The 18,016-nt window shown below is 36.2% G+C and overlaps 1 protein-coding gene across 4 annotated transcripts in view; it reads right to left on the bottom strand.

The window, feature by feature from the left end:
• Positions 1 to 18,016, bottom strand: part of LOC107658834 (metallophosphoesterase domain-containing protein 1) — a 66,081-nt gene that overhangs the window by 29,145 nt on the left and 18,920 nt on the right. For all 4 annotated transcript variants that reach the window (XR_001630836.1, XR_001630837.1, XM_016447502.1 and 1 more), the window contains exon 4: positions 10,455 to 10,680. Coding sequence is in view for 2 of the 4 variants with exons in the window: in XM_016447502.1 (XP_016302988.1) it covers positions 10,455 to 10,680 (226 nt within the window). In the remaining 2 variants the exon portion in view is untranslated. The remainder of the gene's footprint in view (positions 1 to 10,454; positions 10,681 to 18,016) is intronic.

The raw sequence follows: 18,016 nt of genomic DNA, 5'->3' as shown, positions 1-18,016 counted from the left end.
TGTGTATGTAAATGAGTGTGAACGTGTGTCAATGGCCGTGAGTGTGTGTGCTAGAGATGAGACCTTCTGGGTAATGAACACACACGCAAGGTGAACTGGTCAGGTCATAGAAACGTACTCCTGCTGTGTTAATGCGCTTTGTGTTGGCTTACCAGCATGGCCTTTCAGCTCAGCTGAGAGACTCGGTTTACACACTGACGCAATTTCAACTCGATTTTCTGTCTCAGCTTGCCCATCTGAAACGTTCAGTGGCATATTAGCTTGTTTCAATACAAATGCAATGCATTTTTAAAAAATGTTATTTATAAAAATTGTTTTAATACAACTGCAGTGCAATGCAATGCAAGCGCACACACACACACACACACACACACACACACACACACACACACACACATTTCTAAATTGTTAGAATGTGGATTAAATTCTTTAATTATATTTAATCCATATACATATCAATATATTATGGATATAACAACTTATAGATTTATAAAATATATTAAAATATTGTACTGTAGGTCTTTCTAGTATAGTATAGTATAGTATATAATCTCAATTTATAAACAGTGTTTACTGAAGAAAAATGCCAGCATAAAATTAAAAATTAAAAAATTAAAAAATCTTGAAACTGGCCAATACAAAGTGACCATTTTAATTTTTTTATTCATATAATTTACTTGCTAAATAAACACAAATGGACACCAAAAGTTTTGTAGAAAAAAATGCCCTCAAAAAAAGGTAAGAAAGAAAGAAAAAGAAAGAAAAAGAAAGAAAAAGAAAGAACGTACTCAATTCCTGACACTGGACAGTACCATTACTTTTATCAAAAAGGATTTTCTTTCTAATACAACAGCAATGCATTTAGTTTTTAAATGATGATCATAAAAAATTAATGTTTTTTAGACACCCTTTTACCCCAGATAATCATATTTGTGTGAATGTGCATCTGTGTAAGGGAATAAAATGTCTCCATCTCTAATTGGTGGCAAAAATACTAGCCACACAAGTTTTGCCACATGGTACCACATTTCATTCCTCCACAGCTGTGCGGAGAAAATAAATATCCAGTTCAGAATCGAGAGCAAGATTGGTGTAATGAGCAGGAGAGGGAGTTAACATGTAGAAAGTGAGGTAGCGTAGCAGAGGAAATGCAGAAGTGCTTGTCTGGGATTGTGACGGTGCTGCTAAAAATCAGCGGCTAATTCCGCCCGTGTAACTGCTGGACATTTTTTTCCTCCCTCTTCCCTCTCTTTCCCACAGAGTGATAGTTGCCGTAGCAACCGTGGCAAATCTTCCTTTTCTCAAACAGATGTCCCATTTAGTTGGAAATTAGAATGCGTAAAAACCCAGGAGACTCAAATTATTTCCAAGTTCTCCGGGAGGAGGGAGACGGAGAAGAAAAGAGGAGCACGGAAAAGAAAGGAGTGGCGAGGGAAGGAGAGAAAAAGAGGAAAAGGGAGGGAGAGGGTTACATATCCTCCTCCTCAGGAAGTGTGAAAGTGTGTTGATTAGCCATCACTGTGGGGCAACTAATTCTGACGCCCGACCACACGCCACAGCCAGCACTGAAGAGGCAGCAGCCGGAAAAAGACACGAGAGAGGGAGAACAAGATGAATGCAGGATGGGTACGAACCATTGTATGGTCCGTCTTTTGCTTAATACGGTGTATAATTTATTCTCTGGATCATCTTTTGTTTCAATTTATGTCACAGTCAGATGCAGAACGCGACTGATAAAGTGGGTGATGTTATGGAGAAGGACAGAGATAAGCTGAATTATCTTGTCTGTTTTGCAGGTAAACAGATTCAGCGTTTATGAGAATGTAAAGAAATTCCCCAGAGCTGCACACACTCACATATGTGTGAAGACTCAAGCGCGGTGTGAGAGAGGAGTTTCGCCTTGGAGACCAATTTACAGGTAACATCCAGCCAACACACGAAGCCCCACAGTCAGTCGCTTTTAATAAAAAAAGTTTATTTTTCTATCGTGTTCGCAGCAGAATGACTGACACATGGAAATCGAGCTGAAAAGAGTGGAGTGCTGGAGTATTTGGTCCGCACCTTGAAGGCCCTTGATTCATGTCAACATTCCCCAGTGGAGCAAAGAATTAGGCTACAAGATAACCCTTGGAATAATGCTCAAAGTTGAGCCTTTTTTTCTTTTTGCTTTTTTTCCCCCTCAAAAAATAGTTTGTTGCTGATGTTTTAAATCACAGCCAATGATTATGCATAATTTGCTGTTATCAGGGTCAGATATTAAAAAGGTTTTGAGTCAAGAATGGCACAGTGCTAAAAAAACTGCCATAGATATTTAAAATGTGGATCAAAAAATTTAATTATGTTTATCTGTGATCCATTTACATATCAATATATGGCTATAACAATATATAAAGTTATAATATTTTATTCTAGGCCTATCTAGTTAGGTTTTAACACTATAGTGAATATTTCAATTTTTAATTCATATAAATTACTTAATAAAGACTAATGGACAACAAACAACTTTTATATTGTAGAAAAAAAATGTCCTCATAAAGGTTTTAAAAAAATAACTTTTTGGTACAACAAACTGAGTGTTCTGTGTAACAATAATATGGTCCATTTTTTAATAAGTAAAAAAATGATATATAATAAAGGTAATAAATGGAGGTTTAAAAAACATTAGAAGGTAAAAAACTTTTCTGACACTGAACATTACTATTATATTGGTGGTGATGTTGCAAAAATAAATAAATAAATAAATAGAATAAATACAACCAGGACTATAGTGGCCTTTCTAATTAATTAATTCTAATTAATCAATTAAATTACATGACTGGACAACAAACTGGGATTAAAAAAATAGTAAGGTAATATATGGAAGTAAAAAAAAAAAAAAAATCAAATTTCTGACATTGACAACTACAATTACATTTGCATTTGTGTCATTAAAAAATAACACATGCCTATTTTTCTGTTTGAAGCTGAAATAAAAATTTTTTCCTATTCTTGTACTATACTATCTTGCTACCAAGCAGCCTCATAAAAGACTATAATGCTCATGCCTGAAGCCCAAGACATGAATCATGTGAAAAAGCATTAAAAAACCCCCCCAAGATCTTCCCAACCAGCTGGAAAGAGACAAGGTCGAATAACTTCTCAGTGTTTAGCGCGGCTAACTCAAGTGTGTGAGCGTGAGGGGTCTACATGACAGGACTAGGCCGCTCCGACACCCCGCTCTCCCTCAGGCATCTCAGATTTTAATTGAGGATGTCCTCCTGTGGCCAGCCCTACATAGCCGAAGCGGTGAGCTCTTTTCCCCATGGGGAGACACGACTGATACTGTACTAATCTCTCCTCTCTTCTCAAACCACTCTCCACATCAGCCGCCACTTTAATTAATTCACACAGATGCGCTGACAAGGTCAAGCAGTTAAATGCGCTGTTTTATATATATCCACCACCACACTGGCCTCTTCCTCGCCATCATTAGGCTCAGTTCCTCCTCTACTCCTTTTTAATCGTTCACTTCGTCCAAATGAAGGGCCGTTCATTAGCATCTCGTGCCGTGTCCCCTTCATCAGTGAAGAGGAGTCATCAAACACAAGGGAAGCAGGTACACCAAAACAGAAGAGAAGAGAAAAACACACATCATCTCTCCGTCTTTCACTTTACTTTCTTTCTTTTTGTTTTGTTTTGATGAGTTTCGTTAATTGGGCCACTACAGAGGAGAAGCAAATCCTCAATAATTAAAAAATCTAATTACGGAGTCTTTTGCATCTCTGGTATTAATTATTCCTCGTGGAGTCACTGGATAGCGAACATTTCTCCTATTTTCATTTCACTTTTACAGGGGAAAAAAGTCTGTTTGCTTCTTTACGCTTTATCCCCTCCTCTTTTCGTTCTCTTCTCCTCCTCTCTGCATCTTTCTCAGGACAAATGTTTTAATGGCGGTCAATGATCTTAAATAACATCATTAAAAATGCTTAAACATGTTAAATCTCACATACATACAAACATATGGGATGAGCAATATGACTAAAATAACTTCATATCATGAAGTCATCAAGAAATGTAGCTAGAAATTCAAAAATTATTTTACATTTCATAAAATTTTAAATAAAACTATAAACAGTGTATATACTACAAAATTCATATATTACACTATTTTTCTATAATCTATTGAATTAAATACTAAAAGCTATTTTAAACACAATCCATAAACACTAAACGCTATAGCAAAATCTCTAATGATTGAAACGTCTACAATAACAGCACTGCCCACATGCCGTCATGCAAACCTATACACATATATGTTGGCAACCAGGTGTTCAAGAACATTGTCGTGATCATCTGTCTTTGCTTATGCATGCCCTGCTGTGCTATATAACAGCATAAGAAGCCCCCTGCTGCCCCTCAGAGCAAGAGAACGAGACAGACAGAAAGTGATTGACAAAAATGTTTTATACTTAATCTCCTTTGCTTTTAATGATGTAGTCTACAATTCAGAAAGACTGACAGCAAAGCAAAAACCTAGTGGGTAGCACCAGTTTTTCTCTTTTGTCATTTGCAGATCCTGTTCCATCCCTTTTACACATAATTTTATTTATTTTTTATATAAATTAGAGCACAGATTTGTGACATGGTTTAGATATCAGTTTGAACTCTAGAGGAGACATGAGATTGCTAGGGTCTTTTTTCTAAATATATGTCTTACACTCACAATCCTAAAGAGATCTCATTTACAGTTTTTTTTTTCCTGTGGGTATTCCAGCAGTGTTACGAATTAATTTTACAGTACAAATTCTTTTCCAGTATGAATGAAATTAATTCCAATCACTTCCATTCCATTCCCTCCCTATTGTAGCTTGTACTATTCTGGGCGATGTTTGAAACTTTGTATTGCTAGAATTTCTCGTTATTGCCTCCTTAAGATGAATCACTTGCATAAAAGGGTCTGCTAAATGAATAAATGTAATTTTTAAATGAATATGCATCACAAAAATGCATGCAACAATAAATGTTGTTCAAAATAGTATAGCATGCTACATTGCAGGACACTGCTGACGTCACGTCAGCTACCTAAATAAAAGAGCAAAAAGTCCAAAAATGCCACTTTTGTCTTTGCACACTGTGCATATACAAAGGCAAACCATCACAATCTTATTTACCTCCAAAAGTCTTTTAATTTTAATGCAACTTAATTTCAATCGCCTGAGTTTAAATGCACTTTTCCCAATTACCTTGTACCTGCTCTTTTACTGCCGGTGCATAAACATTCAGCTGGCAGCTTTCCACTGACGGTAACCCCCCCGCAGGGCACACAGGATGTGTTTGTGTTCACCGAGCATCATCGTGACTTGTCACCACGTCTGTGAGTAACCGTCCATATGAGCGCATATGCAGGAGATGTGGGAAAGTTTAAGCTGTGTGTGCGCGAGTGTGTTTAGCTCAGAGCGATATGTGCTGTGGGTCCTACACATTGTTTGTGCTTCACGCTCTCTGAAAGTGACAGCCATCCTTAATACTTCATCCACCCACACCGGCTCACACACACACGCACACAAATAGGCACAAACGCACCACACGTCTCTGCATTTGCAGATCTGCGGATGACAAATGACTTGTAAACTTGCATTAGCGTCAGCAGAACAGAAAAACACGCCACATGTTTCCCCCATGCAGTTCTTTTCATTCCAGAATCACTGCATGACAAATAGTCAGGATTTAGGAAAGAATGCAACGTGCCAAGATCTCATTTAGCCCGGCAGAGAGAGAGCGTGTGCGTGAAAGCACGCAGATTACGAGTAAGGATGGGTCCAACAACCGGCTAGTTGATTAGAGAGGTTGACTAGTCTCAGATGTTTTATTTATTATTACTCTTTTTCTATTTTAGTAGAGGTACTTAATTTAGCATTTCATCTGCAGGGTTTAATACACTGCTGCTACAGCCATATATATGCAGATGGACGTCTTTGGCCATTTCTTCAAGACTCATGTTTTTTTAACATATTGCGCCATGAGCGCTGTTTTTAAGATAGTGTGTCAAGTTTCAAATTATTTATATTTTAAAACCAACAAGTGGCTTTCCTGGTCACTTTTGTTACCTAGACGTGATCAAATGAAAAACAACACCTTTGTTTTCAACAAGTGTACGGCAAAATAGTCTATTGGCAGCTTTTTTGTTGATTGTAAAGCTTTTAAAACCCACTTCTAAAAGCAAAATTAAAAACGTAAATAAGTAAATAAATAATGATTTATTTATTATAAATAAATTACTACAGCAAGTAAAATAATAATAATAATAATATAATAATAATAAATATTATTAGTACTACTCTACCTCTAAAATAAACTTTTTGCACTTTTTCAAATAAATAAATAAAATTACTATAACAATAATAACTGTTTTGTATATGTATATATATATATATATATATATACACACACTGTCGTTCAAAAGCAGTAAGATTTTTTATGTTTTTTAATGGAGTCTCTTGTGCTTATCAAGGCTGTATTTATTTGATCAAAAATTCAACAACAAAAAACTAATATTGTGAGATATTATTTAAATTTCTAATATTGGTTTTCTGTTTTAATATACTTTCAAATATCATTTATTTCTGTGATCAAAGCTGAATTTTCAGCATCATTACTCCAGTCTTCAGTGTCACATGATCCTTCAGAAATAATTATAATATGCTGATTTATTATCAGTGCTGGAAACAGTTGTGCTGCTTCATGTTTTTTTTTCTGGATTCTTTTATGAATAAAAAGTTAAAAAGAACAGTATTTCTTAAAACCATTAATTATGTTACAAAAGATTTCTATTTCAAATGAATGCTGATCTTTTGAACTTTCTGTTCATCCAAGAATCCTGAAAGAATGTTAAAATCACAGCTGCCCAATCACTAAAATATTAGCAGCACAAATGTTTTCAACATTATTAATACTAATAAATGTTTCTTGAGCAGAAACTCAGCATATTATAATGATTTGAAGGATCATGTGACACTGAAGACTGGAGTAATGATGCTGAAAATTCAGCTTTGCATCACAGGAATAAATTATATTTTAAAGTATATTAAAATAGAAACTGTTATTTTAAATTGCAATAATATTTCACAAAATAACAGGGTTTTTTCTGTATTTTTGATCAAATAAATACAGCCTTGATGAGCACAAGAAACTTCGGTAAAAAAATATTAAAAATCTTACTGATACCAAACTTTTGAACGGTAATGTATATATAAAATGTATATTAATAATAATTTCTAATTACTGTTATACTTTAAAATTATATTAAAATATATCTTTGTGATGACTTTTTTTTGTACATTTATTACTTATAATATGAAGAAATTACAAATAGAGACAGATCCTAAAACACTTTTACTTTCAGTTATGAAAGAATTATTTAGCCCATTTATTAACAGTTTTTTCTAGTAATATCTCCATGTGGTTTCACTGCATTTAACTTTTTTTTTTTTGCTCCTACAAGTTTAGAAAATACACCAACACACACTGTTGTGCAGGCCAAATTAATCAAAAAAATAAATAAATTATGACCACAATTTCCATTTTTCTAAATAAATCAGAGTAGGTACAAATGGGCATGATGCTTCTGCTAAAGAAGGCCTCTGCATTTTGTTTCATTCAGTTGTACCAAAGTTGTTTTTGAACTCAAGCATGCGTCCAAAATGCCCAAACTGTGTTTGAACTGCTCTCAGTGACTCTACAAGCCCACTGTCAGAAACAGTGTGCAAAAATGTACTTATACCATTAGAATCAAATCTGCAAGTATTGTACAATTAGGGTTACAAAAGCTTGTAACTGAGGCAGTACCCTCAAAAGGTAAACATTTGTACATTATGTACCACTAAAGGATGTATATTGGTACCAATATGCACCCTTTAGTGATAGATAAAGTATAAAATGTGTACTGTCCCAGTGACCAGCTTTTGTACTCCTAAAGGTTCAAATTTTACAATTTTTTTCTGAAAATGCAGGTAAACTGAAAAGCAAAAAAGAACTTGAGCCAGAAGATAAGAGAGAGATGAAGAGCAGTGAATTGATGCTGCTGTGGTCTCTACTGAACTTCTGAGTAGTTGGATGGACAACATATTGCAAGCTCCGTTCCAAAACCTACTGCCTTCTAACTTCTGCCTACATAGGCAGTTGCCTTCTAAGGTGACATTTTAACTGAAATGGAACCTTATAAGTGACTGACTTGGAATACTTATTATATATTTGGAATACTTTGGAATTTTTGTTTTCCCCCAATTCATTCTGGGATTGTTTTCTCTGTGAAGGATACATGTGATGATGAGAATCTGGCCAATACAAGGTATCAAATAAGTTGCCTACTATTTGGAACAGTCGACACTTAATGTATCTTAAAATACAGCCTCATTAGACAGCTTTGGGAACAGAACAATAAATGAAGAAGCCAAAAAGTTAGAGATGAAGTAATAAGGAGATGGACGACTCTACTGAGCGATGCAACGCTGCACAGATCACAGACAGCCATCGCCCGCAGCAACACAGGACTCGGCCCATAAATCCAGCGACTCTGCCCCAGTGTGGTGGAACGTCTTCGTTGACAGGAGGACAGAAATGAATGTTGCACTAGATGGACTGACACAGAGGGAGATGATGATAAAAGATGATAAAAAGCTCACAGACGCACTTTCTGTCCGTCTTCCCCTATGGCGGAATGCTATTACCAGATCTCAGTGGTTTTATTAGGTCCGTATGGTGTAAACACACATACACACAAGCACGCTGGCACGAGATGAGGATTTCTGTCAGGACATATCGGAGTGGATTAATACTAGATGGTTTTAATCTAGCTCATGAGTTCATGACTGTTGTAAACACCGTCAGCTTGACAAGCCACACTCACATAAATAAACACTTATTTATCAACTTTGATGTTGTGAGCTTACTGTGATATTTGAAGAAGCCGCCTGTCAGTGAATACACCTTAGATGGGACACATACACACACACACACACACACACACAATTTACACCACTCACACATAGCTATAAAATGAGAATATATCATAGACTTCATGAGATCATGTTGGTTGTTCACTACCAAACCAAACCCTAACCCCAAAAAGATAACTTTTTGTAATAAAAAAATAATATTTATTTAAAGGGGTCATATGATGCGATTTCAATTTTGCCCGCCGGCCGTTCCTCAATCTAGCCCGCAGTGTGTGACGCTGTGTGACGCATTTTATGGAGGACTGTTTCCTGAACCTGCAGTTCAGCATATCCTACAACGGGTCTGTGCTCAAAGGCTGTTCTATAAAGTTGGGCAGTTCCAACTTTGCAAGGACAGTCTGGCGCTTCTGACTCACAGCCTGTAAGTACATTTTTTATATTTAAAGAATTTGCCACTGATGATTCAAACGCGAGTTATTATTGGTTTTAAGCAGTGTAGAGTAGCGCTTGTTGTCCGATCACAAATGCAGACTATGGTTTTATGTTTACGCCGCGTGATACGCAGCGCAACGTGTAAAAACACAGTATAAGTCATTATAATCAGTAATTATGCAACTGGATGCAACAAATGCCTCGTTTGTAATGGGTTTTATTGCTTTTGTCTCGAAACGCATTTCATTACACCAAATACACAACATAATGTTCTTTTTAGCAACGTCATATGACCCCTTTAATAATAAATTGATAGCTAATTTAAAAATAATAATAAAAAAATAATAATGTAATCATTTAAAACACTACACTACCTCAAAAAATAATTTAACTTAAATAAAAACAAATAAATGAATAACAAATAAATACTATTAATTTATTTATTATAAATAATGCTAATAATATTAAGTTATATTAATATTATTATATTTAATAAGTTACTAAATAATAATATAATTATTTATATTCATAATTATTCGTTCTATTTATTATTAAAATATATATTTGTGATGAATTATCTGTCACATTTATTGCTTTTAATATAAACATGTTAAAATATAATTTCTAAAGACACACTTTTAGTTATAAAAGAAAACAACTTAGACCCTTTTTGAATTTGTTTTTCATTTTAGCGACACCTCTGTGTGGTTTCATTGCGTTTTACTATTCTCGTAAGGACATTTTTTGCTCCAAGTTTAGAAAATACACCCCACACACGCTGTTTTGCAGGCCAGATTAATTTAGAAAACAATTACCTGGCATGCAGTTACAAAACATCCGTGTTTATACATAGAACTCAGGGCCTACAAGTCACACAAACACACATACTTATTCACAAACACTGGCACAGAGGTAAATCCCAGGACATGGAGGGGTGGCAAAAGAAGTGTTAACAAGAGAGATAGACAGAATGAGGGAAGAAGGAGCAAAAAATGAGGAAGACTTGAGGGGGAAGGGACAACACAACAACATATGGTGACAAACACGGTGACAGGAAGACTTGAGAAAGCATGCGAGAGAGAGACTCACCACGGTGAGCCGTAGATGCGGAAGCCCCTGACGGTAACATCAGAGTCCTGCAGGTAGATGCAGTTGGTGAGCAGGGACTGAACGTTCTCGTAGTTCTCCGGCTTGAGTTTGGAGGCCGAAGGAAAGTAGTAGAAATCCTGCTTTATCAGGTCCGCCATAAACTCCTGATCGAACGTCAGCTCGTGGTTCCCGGCTATAACAATTTTTATCTCGTAAGGCAGAGTGCCTGAGGACAGAGAAAACAGCTATCATGATAAAATGCCTTGATTAAAAGGGCATCATTGGTTATTTTTCTTAATTAATTCATGCAATGTTGGCATGTTAAGAAAATGCACGTCTCCCACGCTTTTTACTAGCAAATTTCTAGAACTTCATTTGTGGTGATAAGGACTTTTATAAATCATTTTATAGACAATGCAATCAAAAAACCTATGAGAATAGCTAGAATAACTAGAAAATTCAATATAGCTATCACCCTGACTTTATGGACTTTATTACTCCGACTTTATGGACTTTATTACTCCGTGTATGGCTCAAAAATGCAACCAGACCAGCTTTGAACCATTTTGCACCAATGAGACAAAATCTGCAGACTTTTTGCATTTTCTACACTGAATTTTAAGGGAAAATCTGCAAAAAAAAAAAAAACTTGATTTCAATACCTGTTTAACCAAAAGTGTTAAACAGAGCTTAAAGACCCTACAATTTTAATGGTAGCTGAAAGTAGGGCTGGGTGATATAGCTAAAAAATGTATCAACGATATAATGTTTCATATCGTTCAGTATCGATAATTATTGACATTTTTTATAACCTTTTTTAAAACAAAAAGCAATAGAAAAAAAAGTTTAAATTTAACCACTGTATTTATAATTAACACAATTTATTGAGACACATTTTTTTTTTAACAATCAAACACAATAAAAATTTTACAAATATCTCCTATTACTTGTTTCGCTTCTGTTTCAGTTTTTATAACCATTTGTAACTAATGTTTTATTTGCAGATTAAATAGGTTTTAAGGAAACTTTTGTCTTGTCTCCTTAGGCCACAGGAGGGCGCAATGAGCAAAATAATGCAGCACATTTAAATTGTCAACTCAAGGAAGTAATTCTATAAAAACGTGCATTACGTCTAAATTAACTCATAAAAACCAAATATAATTTCGTAAATTATGAACAAAACAGCATCATGTATTTATGCATTGCTTAATACAAAGAAAGGAAAAATTGAAATCGCATCATATGACCCCTTTAATACAAAGAGCCGAATCGCCATTCATACAGACTGCATTTAAAAACATATGAGACGCAGTGAAAAGGAATAAACCTCCACAAATTCGTGACGTGTTTTCTAAAAGTTTAAACTGTTTTAACTTTGCATGGCTTTCTATACATCTCTTGTGTGAGACGAGTGCAGCAGTAAAATTTGTCCGTCTAAAAAATGTGCTGAATATGCATTCTGTGTGAATAGCTTGGTTTCGGTATTAACCTATTCAAGATCTTCTCCGCATTGAGCTTCTATATTTCTCTAATATTTTGAATGAATAACGCAGCAGCGGCGCGTCTCGTGGGCTAGACTAACAAAATATTAAAATGCAACAACGTCACTTACATCATTATCACCGCATCTCGCGCGCCACTGATGACGCTTCCTGATGCACACCTAACATTCAAATGCAAATGTTTATTTTAAATTCGACTAATATTAATTCTTTATTTACAATCTCCTCATCACAGGCAGGCACAGCACTTATTTCAGCACGTGTTCGTGTGTGCTGTCACTCATAGTACATGCCTATATTATGCGCTATATCGAACAATTTTTCTATCGATATCGAAGGTGTACCGTCGATAAATATCGATACCGTTTTATTGCCCAGGCCTAGCTGAAAGCATAATTGAATTAACCAAAATATTTAATAAATGAACACATAAGGGGAAGGGGATGTGTAGCGCTGTGAATGACAGGCGGACGAATACTGAAAATCTGCGCTGCTTTCTGCAGGCACAGATGCCGAGTGGGCCTGCCAATAAGGTGGGCTACACCATTCTCCTTGAGGTATTAAGTTGGCTGAGTTTGTGTTTTTCAGCTTGCAATAAATCAGGACTCTTAAAGAACTTGTTTTCGGCTTTTCTCTGAAACAATGGAAATTAATATGGCACTTCATAATTCTGACATCAATAAACGCACAAATATTATTACTCCTTCCATCTCCATTTTTTCACGGTTCTATAAAATTTTCACTGCACCAGGGAGCGAACCTGTCCACGCCTGACAAACACAAGACAGTCTGTCCCCACAAATCTCCTCTCTCCAAATCGCTCTCCCCGCAGCCCTGCGGATCCGAGGCGAAATTACGCCAAACATCTGGAAATGTTCCCTTTATTTGAAAAGTGTCCTAAAAGAGATGAGATGCGTCAAAAAGTGTAAGGTTTGAGGTGTGACGGAGAGTTCAGTCAGTCTGTGTTTTGACAATTACGCAGCCAAGCGCGTCCCTGAAAAGCGGCAATTAAATTGTGGGCGGGAAGGATGTGGGGGGTGCTGGTTTTTTAGGACCTACAAAAAAAATGACAGAGCGCACACACACACGGTCCCTCGCACATGCTTATGCTCAAAACGTGTGACTTAACAGCAATTTGCCTGACACTTAACACACGCACAATATTCCACAGCACCTCTAAAAATCTGCGGCCATAAGCACAATTTTACCATCGCTGGGAGATGATCATAAAAGTAAGACATGGGCAAAATTTGAGAGTTTTATGTGTGTATGGCAGATGCTTCACAAGAATCAGCACAGGAGTTTTGGAGATTTAAAGCCTCCTTCCAGAGGCAAAGCTCTGATGTCTTTTATGGTTGCTCAACACTTTTGTAATACACGTAATAAAGAACTACCTTTCAGCTCAATCGTTTGCTTTACCGTGATATGATTTGATTTCCAAGCAGATTTAAGAGAGTTCATATCTTCTAATGCATGTCAAATCTATAATTCAACATCAATTTCCCAAACAGCTGTCAATACACCATCTATATTGCACAGCTCTACAGAATACTCCATTCTGATTGGTCTAAGCATTTTGTTGCACCAGGCAACAGATTTCCTACATGCTGTCTTAGTTTTAGATTTCTCGTATTACTATGCAGTCTGTTTCTGCTAGTATAATAAATATTTAATATATATTAGGCAAATATCCATGTGAAAAGTGGAACAATGTACAGTTAGCTGTTTATTTTTGCAAAAGAAATCCCTTCAGACCCTTTACTTCAGGGTCCCGATTGCACTGTCAGGGTTTATTTTGTGACTATACATTGTACTTTACCTCAATGGTTCTCAACTGATTTTGGTTTAAAACCCAGACATTATATTCAAAATGATCTAGAATGTAAAAAAAATTAAAATAAAATTAATTTAAAAATAAAATAAAATAAAATAAAAAAGTGGTTAATTAGATGCACAGCCTGTCAACAAAAAGATGGGATTTTAAAAGTGGATAAGCCTGTTTATCTTGCTGTCTTAATCATGCACTATTATATGCTTAGTAGCATTGTATTATTTTCATTTATCATTGCTTTTCCCTGCCATCCACAACCCTGTTTTTTGGGATCACAACCCACCAGTTCTCCTTCTGCTCATCTATATTCACACCACATAAAGTCATTTGTTAACGTGCATCTTCGCATCCAAAAAAAAGATAAGTATTCCATATTGTGTTTATGTTGTGCACCATCGGTTTCACATACATGTGTAGGCACTGCAAAAGTGTGAAAATCTCACAGTGCATATGTTCATCTCCGTGCAGTCATTGCCTTTCTTTTCTCTCCTTCTTGCGCTCCCTTTCTCTCTCATATAGATTCCACAAACGGCCCGACTCCTTCAAAGGCAGAATTACAGAGAGAATCACCATTTTACAATGGAGTCATTCTCTTAGAAACACAAAGCAAAAAAAAAAAGTCTTTGGAAGCAATCAATCACACAAATACAAAACGCCAGCAAGAGGGAGGATGGAAAAGACGAGCCCAAAGCTTTTGTGATGAGAAGGAGAGGGAAACGGGGAAAAAAAAAGCATGCCGATTTCAGCCCAAAACGCCTAATCCGGACACATGGACGAATGTGTGCTGCTTGTTGTTATTAGTTTCTATCTTCTTGGGCCCTTTGTCTTTGATTTCAAAAGCACTTTCAAGGCGGCAATAGCTTAAATTTCACTGTGAATCTGACAGACAGCTTCTGTTCTTTTCACTTCAAAAAGAGCGCAATTAAAGCGAATGAATGCAGGCCCGTGCATGTTCACACAGACACATACGTGCAGCGAAAATAGCATGTTCAACAACTCAGACACACACAAGCACTTGTCATATAAAACGTCTCACTTTTAAACATGTCTTGTGAGCTGCAACATTGACATATTTGTGTGTGTGTGTGTGTGTGTGGTGTGGACCATTAGAATCAGGGTTTTAGAGGTGCATAAGCCCAGAGGAAGTGTCTGGATTTGAGTGCTATTGTCATTTCTGTTCTGGTGGGTGGTCTTTGGACTTTGATGGAGCAAATCCTCCAACCTCCAAAATTCAGAGCTCATTCAAGAGGATTATGGTGCTGTCTCGCACTGTGTGTGTGAGATGCTGCAGACGTTCCGCGAGACGTTTGCCACCTACGTGATACGTGCACTTTCTTGTAAGTTGGCTGGCTGAGATAGTATCAGCCAACGACATAACTGTGCATTTAACACACATGCCACAAACGAAATTTAATCATGGCATATTGTGAAAAATAAATGGAAAATCCCAGAGCTTGAGAGTACATGACAATAAAAGATTTTGTCATATTTAGGCAAAAGACAAAAATAAAACATTGCAGTTTCAGTTTAAAACTGTCATGCTGTCATGTTGCATTTGCAGTGTATTCACTATAGATAAATAATTCATGTCACTACAATACATCAAAAGGAAAATATGAAAATACCTGCCTCTCTTTATAAAGTTTCTGTTTATCACAGCGTTTATAATTCGATACTCATATTTTGAGTTTTTAACAGATTTTTGAAACTTCCTATACATCCAAAAGTGAAGACAATGGTGCTGATTGATTAAATGTTTTGTTTAGTTTGTTTTACTAAAGAACTGTAGATGATATCAGAATCAAAAACTGCAACTGTGGTGGTGCTGATTGGTTTATTTTATATGAATACAGCTTTCTGACTGCAAGTGGCAAAATTGTATAGAATTCCCCTTTATATTTAGAGAATTTGGGGTAGAAATAGCCTATTAAACGGTCACATGCATATTTTTAAATAGGCCCATTCAATGTTTTTTTCACTATCATTTTAACCCTCTCTCTGACCCTTTTTAACTATTAACATGCTTTTAAGATTTCTATGTCTATGTAAACGCCCTCTTCACATGTGAAATGGGTAGCAATGCTTTGCTGTGTGAGCTGTGGGTTTTTTGCACCATCCCATACTTCAATAACAGCTACTTTGCAAAGTATCAACAGATTCATAAAACAATCCGTGAAATGTGCCACTCGAAGTGTAAAGTTCAAATGTGGGCGGCCATGTGTTTATTTATCTGAAGTTAAGGAAACACAGAACGAAAAGTTTTTTTTTTTCCAGCTTAGTTTCAATAGATGGACATTTTGTACTGAGTTCTGAAAAACAGAGTTCATGTTTTCATAGTGCATCAAACACTTTTATTTTAAAAGATCAAGGAAGATTTGATTTCTCACGATATGACCCCTTTAAAGCATATTTGTGACATCTGATTTATTTAGTACATGCTTCTCACTTGTTTCAACCCTTCGGTTCGCCCTATTCCTTCTTTTTAGATCTTTTTTCAGTCCATAATCCTGGCTCAACAGAAAACAGTGAAGCTTTGAAGAAGTGGAGTGAAGAATCTTTCTGCCAACGTGCACAAACACACAAACAGTGTAGGTGTTCTTTGTGTTTCTTCATGTGCCCATGTGAAATGTAAACATACAGTATTATAAGAGGAACACACACACAGCATCCACCCATGCATAAGCATTCCGTCTTAAACACAAACTCACACACAGGTGGCAGGGCACAAGGTGAGAACATACACTGGAGCTGTACATAAAAACTATACATGTTTGAATATTAAAAACTGCATGTCTGAGATACATAATTGAAATGACAATTTTCTCTTTATGTACTAATTTTTTTCTGAATGCTTTTACTTCATGAAAAAGTGCATTTCTCTTTTCTTGTTTTTACAATAGAAAATTTCAGTCTGCTCCTAATCATACTACAAAATACCTGAAGAATGAGTTGTATGGGCTGCATTTGTAGTGCTTTTATTTCCATTTTAAATCCTGACAGGTCATGGTCACTATGAATTGTCATTTAATGGAAAAGACAAATACATCTTTCAAAATTTCTCCTTTGTTTTCCAATAGCAAAATAAAAGCACACAGTTAAATAACAGCTATTCTATTACTTTTTAAATTATTATTATTATTATTATTATTATGTAAAATCTACACCAAACTTCTTTAAATTGCAAGAAAAGCATTTAAGAAAAAGATAAAATGTTACAGTACTAAACAATGATATGCTGTACACACACAGGTCCATAGACACAAAGTATTCAACCACAAAACTACACAAAGATTTCATCTTTGTCTGAGATTGTTTTACACTTTAAAGAGAAAACCCGTAAAGGAGTGTCAAGCTTCCTCGTTAATAATCCACAGCTAAACCTTCAGCTGAGTAAACCCATGGCAGGGTGAAAAAAAAAACGCAAAAAAGAGAGCTGTAGAGCTTGAAGGTAGAAAAAGGGAGAGCACATTAAAGTTTCATGACGGTTTTCTCTCCAGATAGAGACCAGAGAGGGAGAATGGAGGGAAAACTCCAAAGTTGAGAGGAGAGAGAGGGAAAAGAAAAGGAGTGAGAAAAGTGTAAACTTTTCTCCCAAGATTCTTCCACCCCACACACTCGAACACACATCTCACACAGCCCACGCAGCTGTCACATCACCACTGGGCTAATCTATTATTCATAATGTGTGGACAGGACAGAACAAGACGGGAGAACTACCGAACCTTCCTGACCTGAGAGAAAGAAAAGTATATTATCCATTTCAATCTGCTTCTCTAATCCTGGTCCGCACATAATGACTTCCACACAGAAAAGGTGTAGGAAAAGCAATGCAAGAACAGATTCATACTCAAAATTCAGCCTTGGCTATGCCGCAAATTCTCTTAAACTTACTGAAAACTCCTGTGAAAAAACTTTGAGTGCTCAAACAAGATAACTTCATCTGAAATTGGACTGGACTACTACTGGAGTCCACGCTGACATAACTTACTAAAACTATTGATTGTATTCTTCAGCGAAACACCCTGTACAGCAGATTTCAGCCATGTCTATGATCTCCAGAAAGGTTGTAGTATCACTTGTGATTACTGGGAATTCATGTCAGATCTTTCCTTTTACGCAGTTCTTGAAAGATCCAAGAAATGATCCTGAAGCATGTTCTCCGTTCGGTGTAAGCCCGAAGGATACAAGAGGAAGACAAACACAGTTTCTTGCGCTAGTACAGTTGTTCA

The sequence above is a fragment of the Sinocyclocheilus anshuiensis genome, unplaced genomic scaffold (genome assembly GCF_001515605.1).
Source record: "Sinocyclocheilus anshuiensis isolate Anshui unplaced genomic scaffold, SAMN03320099.WGS_v1.1 scaffold283, whole genome shotgun sequence".
In the NCBI taxonomy this organism is placed as follows: domain Eukaryota; kingdom Metazoa; phylum Chordata; class Actinopteri; order Cypriniformes; family Cyprinidae; genus Sinocyclocheilus; species Sinocyclocheilus anshuiensis.
This window is presented reverse-complemented; position numbering and strand designations above follow the sequence as displayed.